Genomic DNA, 12,555 nt, shown 5'->3' with positions numbered 1-12,555 from the left:
GTACCGTCGCCACCATGCTCGCAGTGATTCTGGTCAAGAAGAAGATGAAGCATGGGCACGGTGTGAGAATGAAAGTTATTTTCGAGAAAGACGAAATCTAATTTATGAGCGCCATAAAACGAAAAAATACTTTTACCTTACTGGCAGTCTCTTATTAAACCGTGGAATTTATTTTATTAAAAAAAATTACAATTTATCTGCGGTTTTCGACAAAACCGTAGGAATTTAGAGAGGTTTTCAAAACCCCCGTTAATAAACCCCTTCTAAAATACGTTAATTTTGTAGTGAAAGTAATTTAAAGGTAAAATGTTATTATAAACTCTTTATTTTTAAAGTTTTAGGTTTGAAGTATTATTGTTGTTTACGTGGATTAATTCATGGTTTATTGATATAGAATTTTTTATATATTCTTTTGATAAATTCTATTTTCATAATTGACTCAGATAAATACAATATATTAATAGAAAAAGTTCGTACAGTGTTTAGTGTTGGAGATAATTACCATATAACATAAGTAAAACTTTTTTTATAGAAAAAGTTCATACACAGTGTTTAGTGTTGGAAATTTTATATTGATTACGTATAAAATTAATTCAAATATATAAATAGGTGTAAATTTAATCTTATAAATCAATTTTGTGAGGTTGAATTAGACTTAAAGTCTATTTTTTAACATGATATTAGAGTTATGGATTTGAGTTTATCCTAAAGTGATTTATTGTTGTTCGATCTTGATTAAAAATAAAATCATATTTTATCTAATCTCACACATGAAACATAAATACTTTCACGTGAGAGAGTGTGTTTGAAGTCTCACCTCGATTAAAAATAAAACCAATTCACAATATATAAGTATATATCTCACTTTAAAAATCAATTTTGTAGAATTGAATATTTGAGTGTATAAATAACATTAAATACAAATAAAAGAATGTTGACTAATATATAATAAAAAACTCATAAATTTAAAAAAAAAACTCGATTATGTTGAATTGAAGGTGGTGTAAGATTTTTTTATGTGAGTTGATTTGAGGCTTTTTATTTATGTATAGATAAATTTTTTGTTGTTAGAGACTACGACTTTATACTTTTATTTATAGTATGCATCTTTTAATTTGCAAATTTATGCTATTGAGAAATTAGAAAAATAAAATTGAGGGTTTGGGAATGGCCTTTGGAACCTCTATAAGGAAAAAGTTTGGTCCGAATATATAACCTTCTAGACTTTGAAGGGTCCTATGGTGGTTGCTCTCTCAGTGGACCTCTCAAATCTAAATTAACATCGTATTGTTCATTTATTTTGAAAAGAGATTGGGTTATAGAAATTGATGTCAGAATCCTAAGTACTAGAAGACAAGTTTGAATGCATATACATTGGATCAATACGTCATTTTATTCCAATGCTTTTTCGTGTTTGTACATGTTAATGCTTACGCCTCATTCTTCTATCATGTCTTGAACTAGGTCTCGATTCCCATTAACTCGTACGAATTTTGCGTGGCATACCAAAAATAAAACTTGATTTTTATATATTTAACTAATTAATTATAGGAATGGGTATCGATAATATTGTCAGAGGAGACAACTTATCTTAAAGTTTACTTATGTTATAAAAAAAAGTATAATGTTTCTTTTAGGACGTCTTTCCAAAATTTCCGTTTTTTTTATTACTTAATGTTTGAAGATAAAGAATTTATGTTTACACAATTGTATTAATGAGATATAAAGTAGTTAAAGAATCATATTTTTATTGAAAGTCTTTTATTTTAAATAAGTATATCACATTTAAGAATAATAATATAAAAGAACGATCATAATTAAAATACTCGTCCTAGAAGAAGATATTTTATGTGAAGAAACTTATATTTAAGAAACACTAAAAAGAAGATGGTTAAAAATTTAACTTTGAATAAAAATGAATGATATATAGATATAAAAATAAAAAATTATAATTGTTTATGTTGAATCTTGTATGGCCCCTCGTAAAATGTAACCTTTAATACCTAAGAATCATCTCCATCCGATTTTTCCTGCTTGATTTGAGATAAAATAAAGGCATATAATATATTAACTAAAAGAAGAGAAATATAAGATTTAAATTGAGTTTTGATTAAAATATTAAAAAGGGAATGGAGTATAGAGACTATATAAAGACATGTAGATATAGTGATTGGGAATCCATTAAGGAAGGTTGAAGGGTGGGAGAAAATGAGGAACTCAAAGGAAGTATTAGTGTTCCTAATTCTGTTTCTGCTTTTATTTGGGCAGTTTGAAAGTCGTTCACTTGAGGCATTCATGGAGAAGAAGAAGAAGAAAACCCCACTCCAAGCTTTTTCACAAAAATTCATTACAAAACCACAACTTATGAACCCATTTTTTACAAATCCTTCTGTCTCCAAACGACTAAGCCCCGGAGGACCTGACCCCAAACATCATTGACTTCCTTTTTCTTTTTTCTTACATTTAAGCTTCAGCCTCTTTTTAATTTTTGTAAAATCAGTCAGCTTTTATTTTAGTTACATAATTCTGTTTTGTTTTAATTTTTCTCGTATCGAAAGTTATCACTCTTTATCCTTTTGACATACCTTAAAAGTTTTACATCGATTAAAGTATAAAAATAGATACAAACTTAATCTTAAAAATTGTTTTTCTAAGTTAAAGTCTAATCCTTAATTTGATATAAGAGCTCGTCCAAACGATATTTAATATCTATTTGACATAATATTTCACTTTCTATTGAATTATAGCATTATCCATTAATATCTAATTTTACCTACAAGTTGTAATATCAAAACTCAATAATTAAAAAAATAAAAATATATTAAGTTTTTATCTTCTTTTAACGTTGCAATATTTACACATTATGTGAATGGTATAAACGTTTAAACAGATGGACCACTCCATAGATTATACAAAATATTATTTTGTGTATATTAAATCATGATGTGTCAATAATTCGTAATGCATGGGTGATAATTAGTATAAAACATTATGCATATAATGTGCGTTGATAACTGATTATCACACATTGATTAATCATAACACAATGTGCTCAGAATAGTTTCTGTGTTGTAGCACATGGTGTGGGCGCAGCTACGAGTTTAAATTTAAACAACTTTTGCACTATAATGAAATAACCGAATATGTTTTATTCTAATTTTTTCTCTCTCACACTTTTAATTAAAACCATCAACAATACAAAGATATTATAAGAAACTTATATCTTATTGTTTCTGCTGAACGGGACCGGGGAACACTCCTGCTACCTCCGTCCGGAAACACTCCTCCTCTGATCGGTTTTCCTCTTCTGGTCTCCTCTGCGCTCGGTGTCAGTACAAATGGGTTGACCTGCAGCAAACACTCCGACGCTCAAGTCAGAATGGACTCTCGCAAGTCTATAGTTGTCAAATTGAACAGAGAATTTACCTTTCCCTTTGACTTCTATTTATACAATTACACGGAATATTATTCATTAATTTACCTTTTAATGGCTTTCAATACTCACTTTAAATACTCGACAAGGACCGTTACCTCATTAACCACGCATTCATGGACATTTAACGGCTGTCTGCCCTCTCCTTTACTTGCGCTCACCCGATCGGTTGTTTTATGAAACACCCGACCGGTTGCCTTCCTTCGGTAGTAACTCAAGACACAGTCTGTTGTCTACCCTCGATAATAACACAATCTGTGGTCGATCGCCTACTCTCGATAATACCACAAGCCACGGTCGGTTGCCTACCCACGATAGTAACACTTATCATCATATATTTATATATATTATGTTACCTTATATCTTATCATCGTATAGTATGTTGCCCACTTAAATAAAGTGAATTTAGGTCCACAAATTATTTTATCACTTTGTCAAATATTGCTGCTTGGGTTGATAATGTTAATATGTCAGTTCTTTCTGTTTCGTCTTATCTAACTTGTTAAAGTGACGGATCGGATTGAGTTACCTACCACCTGAGCTTTTTAATGAAAAGTTAAATAAAAATAGCTTACAAGATTAATTTTTTATAATGTATTATTTATAGAGTGTAAATATTAATAATATTTTAATTTAAATAATTAATATTTTTACAATTATTACTTATGATAATTGTTTTAATTTATCTATGTAAAATATTAATTAATTAATTAAAGCTTAAAATATATTTATATAACTAATTCACTGAGTATTTTTTTCGGAACTTGTTAATATTTTCAACCCACTTTCCTATTCACATCAACTAGTCCTGTCGTATTATTTAGTAAATACATTATAATTTTTTTTAATTATTAATGAATATTTTTATCATAAATTTTTATTAATAAAAACATTGTCGATAAATTCAAATTGATTGAAAAAAGAAATTTATCAAAACAAACCAAATTTAGAATTTAAATTATCAAAAGATATTTTTATAGATAATAAATTCGTGAACAAATTTAAATTTATATTACTATTAAAGATAATGTATCTAACTGTCAATTCTATCAATAAATCTTTTGGTGAATTGAGCAAAAAATTTCCCGACAAATTGAGTTTTATTCTATTTTATTACACTTATCCTCTTGGTTCTCATTTATTTTTGTTCTCTTGTACTTTTGAAGGGTGAAAGTTTTAAAAGCTTAAAATAGTTGGCTATTCATGGAGATTCTGGTTGAAAAATTTAAGTCCTAAATGAGCACTTGGTTGAGGAAGTAATCCTTGATTCAAGTATGCTCCCAATGTTTATCTTTGTTTTTGTCTCTAGCTTTTGAATTTTCCCTCTTTGTGTGTTAGAGTGTATGTTCTTATCACAAATATTTATTTGGTTTAGCAAATGAGTGATCTCTTATATTGGTTTAATCTTTTTAATGTTTAATTATATTATGTCATCTCAATTTCCAAAAGAATCTAATTAAATTAAAATCATGATGTTACCTATGATAAATAGAAGTAAAGAATCGTATAAAAAAACTTAGGTAGTGTTTAGATTAAAAAGTGGAAGTAAGAGAAATTGAGTGAATGAATTTCAGGAGATGGAGAAAAGATTTTGGTATTGTTTCCATTAAGAAATTTGAAGAGATGAATGAAGAGACTTGAAAAAAAAGCTTGTGAGAATTTGTGAATGATGTGATGTATGTGATAGATTAAAAAAAATGTTTAATTGATAAAAATAGATGGTTACCAATTTTTTCTTGTGTAGGAAATTGATAATTTTAAATTAAAGTAGTGAAAGTTATATTAAATGAAATTGAAATTGTTAATGATAAAAAAAATTACAAAAATAAAAGGAAAATTTATAAAAGGAATTTCTAAGGAATAAATTTCAAAAACATTTTCTTAAATAATAATTTGTATATTATTATCTAAATTATTGTTAACCAAAAGTATATTAAATTTGACATAGTAAATAAAAATTGTTCACATTCATAATAAATTAAATTGAAATAAGTCTTGAACACAAAAGTACTATTCATTAATACAAACCCAATCACTTAAACTTAAAATGATGGAAAATGATTTAATACACTCCATCAATTCTATCTTCTAAATCTTGTGTAGTTGGTATGGAATCCTTACCTCACAATTAACGTCAAATTGAAAAGGTTATCTTGGATTTTATCAATTTTTCTCATCTTTTCTTTGCATCCCCTTGTTGCATTTAGGGTTGTAGTCCAATGTTCATAGTAATCATTTAGACCTCATGCTTTACCCTTCCATGTTGCCAAATGTCATTGACATTAGCAATGTCCAATTTGGACAGTGTATTTTTTTTTTAATCAAAGTAATGATTTTATTCCAATCTAACGAGACTCTCATAATTTAGGTCTACCTCAAAGAAAACAAATATTCTATTAATCAACATTGTATATGGAAGAGACATGTTGTTTCTCCATTTAACCATGTGCTACATAATGTAATATGACCGGTTGATGACAATGATATTTTCAAACACCAATACATTCTGATAAATTAGTTTAACAAAATTTGTATTCAGATGTGACAACATATTAACAAGCAACTAATATAGGAGTTTGTCATTCATATTTAAACTTTTTGCATTCCTAACATCCGGCCATAGGTCTAATAATGGAGTTTAAACCTTTAGATTCGTTACACTGTAGGTCTTTAAGTAGGGTTTTGAAACAATAGCTTTCGATCTTCATATGGTAGATTATATAGTATAATCCAACATGCAAGTTTGATTCTGATCTTTATCGGTTTTACCTCACTAGAAATATGGTCATTATCACCAACTTTGAGATTTATGTAGAATAACTATAATTTTGGACTATGGAGTTACACAAAATTTTAAACATTGGAAGAGTATGTGTTATTGAAAGTCTAACTCCGATTCGTCGAACAATCACGAGACTACGATTTAAGGTGACAACACATGTTGTACAAAAAAGTAGGTGTTATATTTTTTCATCTGGGCCGAGGATGTTAATAACCCAATCGATTTCCATATTTTTGTTTAATAACATCCTCAGGTAGATTTGCATGTGATTTTCCTTTATGTGGTTCCCTTACAGCTGATTTTTCATCATCCTATGAACTTTGTTCATATGATGACAGACAACAAACGTGTTGCGTGTCTTTGCAAGTGTGATCATAGGTTGGGTCTTTGCTACTTCTAGGTTGAGAAAAAAAGTGAATATTTTCGTTCTTCAATATTTTTGTTGAGTTGGAATTCCATTTCAGGGGGGAGATTAAAGAAGTAATTTATTCAGTTCTAGAGAGTTTTTTTGTTAGTTTTGAGAGATTTGATTTATTAATTTATTCCTTTTTTCGGTTTGGGTTAATTGGGTTTATCAAATTTTCTAGATATAACGTTTTTGTGCAGATAGAGAGAAAATTCCCAGTAGTTGAATTATTTTATATGTTCCTTTGGCTAGAAAGTTGAATCGGCACTTCTGGGTTACAAGATATCGTGATTCTCTTCAGAAGTTAAAGAAAAGGTCTTTTTAAAGGTTCAACCATCCTTCATCTATGAGCATGATGCCTGCAACTCCACCACAGATCAATCCTACGAATAAGCTTCGTCATATTGGGGTTCCTGGAATCATTACTAGTAGGAGAGAAATTATAAGTGAGCCTAGTCCAAGCATGGTTAATGATACCATCTGTGTTGTATGGGTTTTAGATAACTTAAACCATTTTTCCTTTTTTTAATTTTTACATAGACTGAAGCTGTCTAATCTTGGATGATCAAATCAATCAAAGGCTAAAAATAACTTTATTATAATTTGAGTGCAAATCTTATTATTACTGTTAACAAATGTTATAGGCTTTTGATTGATTGAGCCTAAGAACATTATTACTCGTTTGGTGTGAGTATATATTGCGTTGTTCACCATTATTTTTGAAATTATCAGGAGATTTGAACTAAAACTAAAATTGGCCCAGAAGATAACGAGTCCTTCTACAGAAATTCTAATTATAATCAATAGCTTTTATTCGAGTTCTAGTGTATAGAGAATATTTAAGAAACCATGCTATGACTTATGATTTATGGTGTATGTTTTATCGTTTCCTGTGATAGATTTCAAGAACTGGATTTATTTTGGTTATTTTTATAGTGGGTGCTAAATTTCCTGCAAGTGCACTGAGAAAACAGGAAGTTCAAGATTATCATGAGGGAAAGGAAGAACTTTATATCTGTCAAAAAGTGGGGGTAATTTTTCTAGAGAATCTTGTTTTCAAAACTTCTTTTTTCTTTGCTAATAATTTTCTGATATAGGTGAGGGCAGGGAAACTACTCATTGAAATGGATTGTGTAGAAAAAGGGATTGTAGAGCTCATCCACCAGTATGGCATACAGAGGCTTGTAATGGGAGCATCATCTGATAAGTACCATGCTAGGTAAGTAGGCTGCTAAAATCCCTCAAGAAGCTACTACACATTATTTTAACCAAATTATCTGTTTGAAATTTGGAGCTTTTCACAGATTTTAATTACCATTTCTCAACATTCTTAGTTATGGAGTTTAATCTTCACCTCTTCCTGTTTGATTTTATTCCCCTCTTTAGGCTTTGCTTCATGGAAAATAACAAAAGAACAAGAGCCAGATAAACATAGTTAATGAGGAACTTCAACTTGCCTTAGATCAGAAATTATCTCTAGAGAATCGAATTGCATCCTCTGGACTTATTATAAAGGAGTTGGAGCAGAGGAATATATCTGCTGATGAGGTGTCTCAAAAGTACAAGGATGAACTACATGATTTGCAAATGCAACTTGAAAATGCGTTGAGATTTTTATTACGGGACCAAGTCCGACGAAAAAATTGATAAATTATTTACAAAAATGTCAATGGACTATCCATGAGACACATTAAAAGGTTTTTCCAAATCCTTGGATATTTTGCAGGAAGTGATGCAAGATCCACAAGTGGCTGCAGATGGTTTTACTTATGAAGCTGATGCTATACGTGAATGGCTGAAAAGTGGCGTCACACTTCACCAAGGACAAACACTCTAAAGCTAGCACATCCCAACCACTCTCTTCAAAATCATTGATCTTACAAGCTTCTCATTTTTCTCTTTGATTCTTCATAGTTGAAGTCTATTTCTCTAGGAAAATAGATGTCACTGTGATGCATTCCTCGAGTCCCTTTTCTTTCCTTTTTGAAATTGGTTATCTTTGGAGTAATTATTACTGCTTTATATGATTTTAATCCTTTTATTTTGAATTGTTTTATTTTAATTAACATTAACTAAATAACCACCTAAAAGTTATTAGTGAGTTCATACCAACCTTTCCAATGATCAGTTTGGATTAACAAAAACAAATCTAATCAGATAAGCTTGGATCACAAAATTTGATTTCCAAGATATTAAATTTAAATTTAAAATCTTAAATAGGTTGTCATTTTCTGAAACCACAAAGTGTGATTTTACCAACATATCTGTAAACAATGAAAATAAACCATGAATACAAGTATAACACATCAATCAATCCCGATACAAAAAGGAAAGGCTAACTCAACTAAGTTAAGACAACTCCTATTACAGCATCAATCATGAACTTTTCACTCATCATCATCTTCATCGTCACCAGCAGCAGAGTTGAGAGCCTGCAAGCGTGCAACCAATTTAGCCTTTCTCTCCTCGTAAGTGAGTTTCTTCAGATTGTACCTGCACAAATATGCAAATATACTCAGAAACCTCTTCCATACTAAAACTTAAATTTTTATGAATGTTCAAAATGTCAACCATGCCAGAGTACATAGGTGAAATACAAACAAACTATTATTATTGTGTAATTTTTATGAAGTTTTGACAATAATAATACACAGCTAATCATAATTTAACTAGTACAATGGAAGCCTTTTTTTAATGAAGTTATTGAATACTATAAAATGGTAAGTCCAACCTGATATAAATTAATCACATTCATGAGTGTTATACTTGGGTATGACCATTTTTATACAAAACCAAGTCAATTAACTTAAATCTACTTCATACAACAATAAATTAATCACATTCATGAGTGTTATACTTGGGTATGACCATTTTTATACAAAACCAAGTCAATTAACTTAAATCTACTTCATACAACAATAAATAATTACAGGGGACTGATGAGATTCTTATTTCACAATCCCAAACTTTTATAACAGACATACTTATTCATATTTTTAACATAAAAAGTCATCTTACTATATATATATATATATATATATATATATATATATATATATATATATATGTTTTTGTACACATTTTTTAACATAAAGAGAACATGTGCCTCATAAAATAAACTAAACCATAAAATGCATACTATATATCTATGAAACTGCATACTTCCAAAATCAATTGTTAAATGACAACTATATACCATGAAATTGCATACTTCCAAATCAATTATTAAAAGTCATACATAACTAGTAGCAAAAATAATATGACCAAAATCTAGATAAATAACAGAAACTAGATAAATAGCACAGGATTAGTTAAATATACAGCCAATCCAACAACAGCTCCAATTCAAATTGCCGGAATTCAAATGACAATAGATATATGCATTTCCCTAATTCTAGAATCTATTTGCATTCAAAAAATATCAGCCACTTACCTCTTGTGCTCCTTTGGTGCCTGTTTCTCGGATTTCTTGAAAGTAGGGTCAGCTCGGATGGCAGCATGAACCTTCTTATACAGATCTTCCAGACCATCAGGCTCTATTCCCTGCTTGATATAGGCACTAAAGTGTGACTGGTATTTCTCTGGCTCATCTTCAATCAATGTCTGCATAACAGATAAAATAGTTTGTCAGAACTCATTTCTTAAATAGTATTAATATTGTACTAAACATTTCAACAAACTGGTACTAAAAATAAATCTATGTCCGTACCTTTATATAAGCACCAACATGTCCACCAAAGACATATTTGCGGTGAACCTCAGCATCAAGCTCCTTCTTATCCTTATCAAAGCCAGCAAACCTTTTATCACTATGAGGGATATCCAAACCCCCATCGAGAGCTCCCTGTAAACACAATTATTCAATTGTATATTAATAAACAAAAATCACACTAAATATAGCACTGTATGGAAATAGATTACCTTAAGGGCACCAAAGACACGATTGCCTGTTGTGGTCTTAATAAGACCAACATCAAGGAGAGCACGGAATGGTCTCCTAGTGTCAGCTGGTTCCACTGAATAATCCTCTCCGGTGGCCTGAAAAGGGAACAGCCAAATAACATAAAAACATGTGACAAAAAAAAAACACAGAGCATAGCAAACTCGTAGATACCTCAACATTTCCTTCATACTCTTCATCCATTTCAAGCTTCTTAAGAACTCGACGGGCCAACAAGAGTCCAGTACAATAAGCTGATGACAGAAAAAAAGAGTGAAAAGATAGAACAAACCGTGGGTGACATAATGGTTGGGAGTTAGATTTGCTCAGAAAAGTACCTGCTGCATAGTTTGTAAGGCCTACTTCGAGACCGTAGCGTGGCAGCTCATGTGAATATGCTGCAGCAAGAACATTATCACCAGCAATTGTAGCAGATGTTATTTGGGCAATGATGTCCTTGTTAGTCTAATAAAAGGTTAAGGTTTATGCCGACAAAAATCCTCAACTCAGAAGAAATTCATTTATTCACATGATAAAACACACCAATTCAAGCATATATAACGAATTCTTGATAACATAACACTAGGATACAAATCGAACCACAAAGCGATATTTTGGTGTGTTATACTTGTTCTTGTCCTGGTTAATCAACCGAATCCTGGCACGGTAATCAGTTTTTCCCTCTGCAGTAAAGAAAATCACAATTACAAACGAAATTTGCAACGAACAAGAAGTACATTGAATACAATGAAGCTAAACAACCAAATAAAATACCTCTTCTTCTCTTGAACTTCACTTGATATCTCTTGAAGTAAGCCCTTGATTTCTGAGCCTTAACAAAGGCCTTTAACATGCACCCAAAAATGTTGATACAGATTATGTAATAAAAAAACATAAGAGCATGAAACCTGATCCATTTTAAGCTAAGCTCCCAAACGTAAAATCTCAACACAGAAACCATAGTCGGTAACGAAGATCAAAACTTCGCCTTGCCGCGAAACTCAAACTATAGATGCATAACATGAGAACATACCAGAAACGAAACAAGTATAATCGAAATTCAGAGTTTGCAAAATAATGAAGCACGATACTCACCATTGCTGTGAGGCAAGCTCCCTTCAAACGAAAGTGGCTACCAAAGTAGGGGATGAAATTGACGGAAGCCGCCGGATCAGTAGAATAAGGGTTTGCTTATATAAGGGGTCTGGTCCTCATGGGTTTAGGGCTTTATTGGCCCAATTTTTTTTTTGGGCAGTTGATTTTTTTTTTCTTAGCTTTTAGGTATTTTTAACTATCTATTGTTTCATCCACTCCTAAAATTACTATCTCAACCCCTGAAGGGTATTAGTACATGTTATTTGTTACTGAAACTAATAAATAATATTTACTAGAGACTTTTAATTCACACCATTTTAATATTTTAATTTATTTAATATTATCATCATGAAGATGAACTAATTAATTAAACTTATAATAGAATTAATTCGATTACGTGTTTATTGTAGCTTTGACTAAGTAACATTAGTTAAAAATTTAAACCTGGTATTTTATTAAAATTAGTTAAAAATTTGTTGTGAAGTTAGCTCGCTTCAAATTAGTGAAAAAAAAAATTGTTTTTGGGGTTATTGCTCTAGTATCTGCATTCTCAGAATTGTTATATGCAGCTCTCACTATAAGAAAAGACTTAAATATCCTTCAATACTACATCACATCAGCATTACCACTGTTATTATCGCTTTTATTATCATTACTGTCATAAAGGAAGAAGAAAAGGAGTTCAGATTTTTTACTGACTTATTTTGTACTGTCCCAATGTTGAACATTAAAAATGTATAAATGTTAATTATAAAAAAAATTATCTTAATTTTAAAACATCAAAATCAGTAACTATAAGTGTGTTTTGAAAACACAACAGAGCAAATTCGAAGAAAAAAGAAAATACAGCAAAAAAATATTCTACAACATATTTTATATATTCTGAGAAACTCCTTTTC

The 12,555-nt window shown here is 30.3% G+C and overlaps 2 protein-coding genes across 3 annotated transcripts; one reads left to right on the top strand and one right to left on the bottom strand.

Annotated features, from left to right (window-relative positions):
* Positions 1-2,196: 2,196 nt before the first annotated feature.
* On the top strand, positions 2,197-2,505 carry LOC148197337 (uncharacterized). Its single transcript, XM_088092643.1, has one exon. The coding sequence runs from the start codon at positions 2,209-2,211 to the stop codon at positions 2,437-2,439; it is 231 nt and encodes a 76-aa protein (XP_087948769.1). The 5' UTR covers positions 2,197-2,208; the 3' UTR covers positions 2,440-2,505.
* A 6,266-nt stretch (positions 2,506-8,771) lies between these two features.
* Positions 8,772-11,801, bottom strand: LOC124830774 (large ribosomal subunit protein uL18-like). 2 transcript variants are annotated; one of them, XM_047304580.2, is made up of 9 exons: positions 11,657-11,801; positions 11,336-11,405; positions 11,153-11,244; positions 10,900-11,026; positions 10,736-10,815; positions 10,543-10,659; positions 10,331-10,465; positions 10,055-10,224; positions 8,772-9,114 (listed from the first exon to the last, which is right to left on the bottom strand). In XM_047304580.2, exons 1-9 carry the CDS (start codon positions 11,657-11,659, stop codon positions 9,009-9,011), a joined length of 900 nt encoding a protein of 299 aa, XP_047160536.1. In that variant the 5' UTR covers positions 11,660-11,801; the 3' UTR covers positions 8,772-9,008. The 2 variants fall into 2 exon arrangements, with proteins under 2 accessions (XP_047160536.1, XP_087949219.1); XM_088093093.1 differs by lacking the exons at positions 10,331-10,465; positions 10,543-10,659; positions 10,736-10,815; ... (2 more) ...; positions 11,336-11,405; positions 11,657-11,801 and having other exon boundaries at positions 10,055-10,245.
* Between the last annotated feature and the right edge of the window lie 754 nt (positions 11,802-12,555).

The sequence above is a fragment of the Vigna umbellata genome, chromosome 6 (genome assembly GCF_029865625.1).
Source record: "Vigna umbellata cultivar VRB3 chromosome 6, Vumbellata_1.0, whole genome shotgun sequence".
In the NCBI taxonomy this organism is placed as follows: Eukaryota; Viridiplantae; Streptophyta; class Magnoliopsida; order Fabales; family Fabaceae; genus Vigna; species Vigna umbellata.
This window is presented reverse-complemented; position numbering and strand designations above follow the sequence as displayed.

What these genes read in the sequence shown, in the direction of transcription:
- LOC148197337 (XM_088092643.1), top strand. Translation starts at nt 2,209, where the DNA reads ATGAGGAACTCAAAGGAAGTATTAGTGTTCCTAATTCTGTTTCTGCTT.
- LOC124830774 (XM_047304580.2), bottom strand. An exon ending in GAAGTTCAAGAGAAGAAGAG is followed by an intron (nt 11,245 to 11,335) that starts GTATTTTATTTG and finishes TCTTTACTGCAG; the next exon opens with AGGGAAAAACTGATTACCGT. An exon ending in AGTATGAAGGAAATGTTGAG is followed by an intron (nt 10,660 to 10,735) that starts GTATCTACGAGT and finishes TTCCCTTTTCAG; the next exon opens with GCCACCGGAGAGGATTATTC.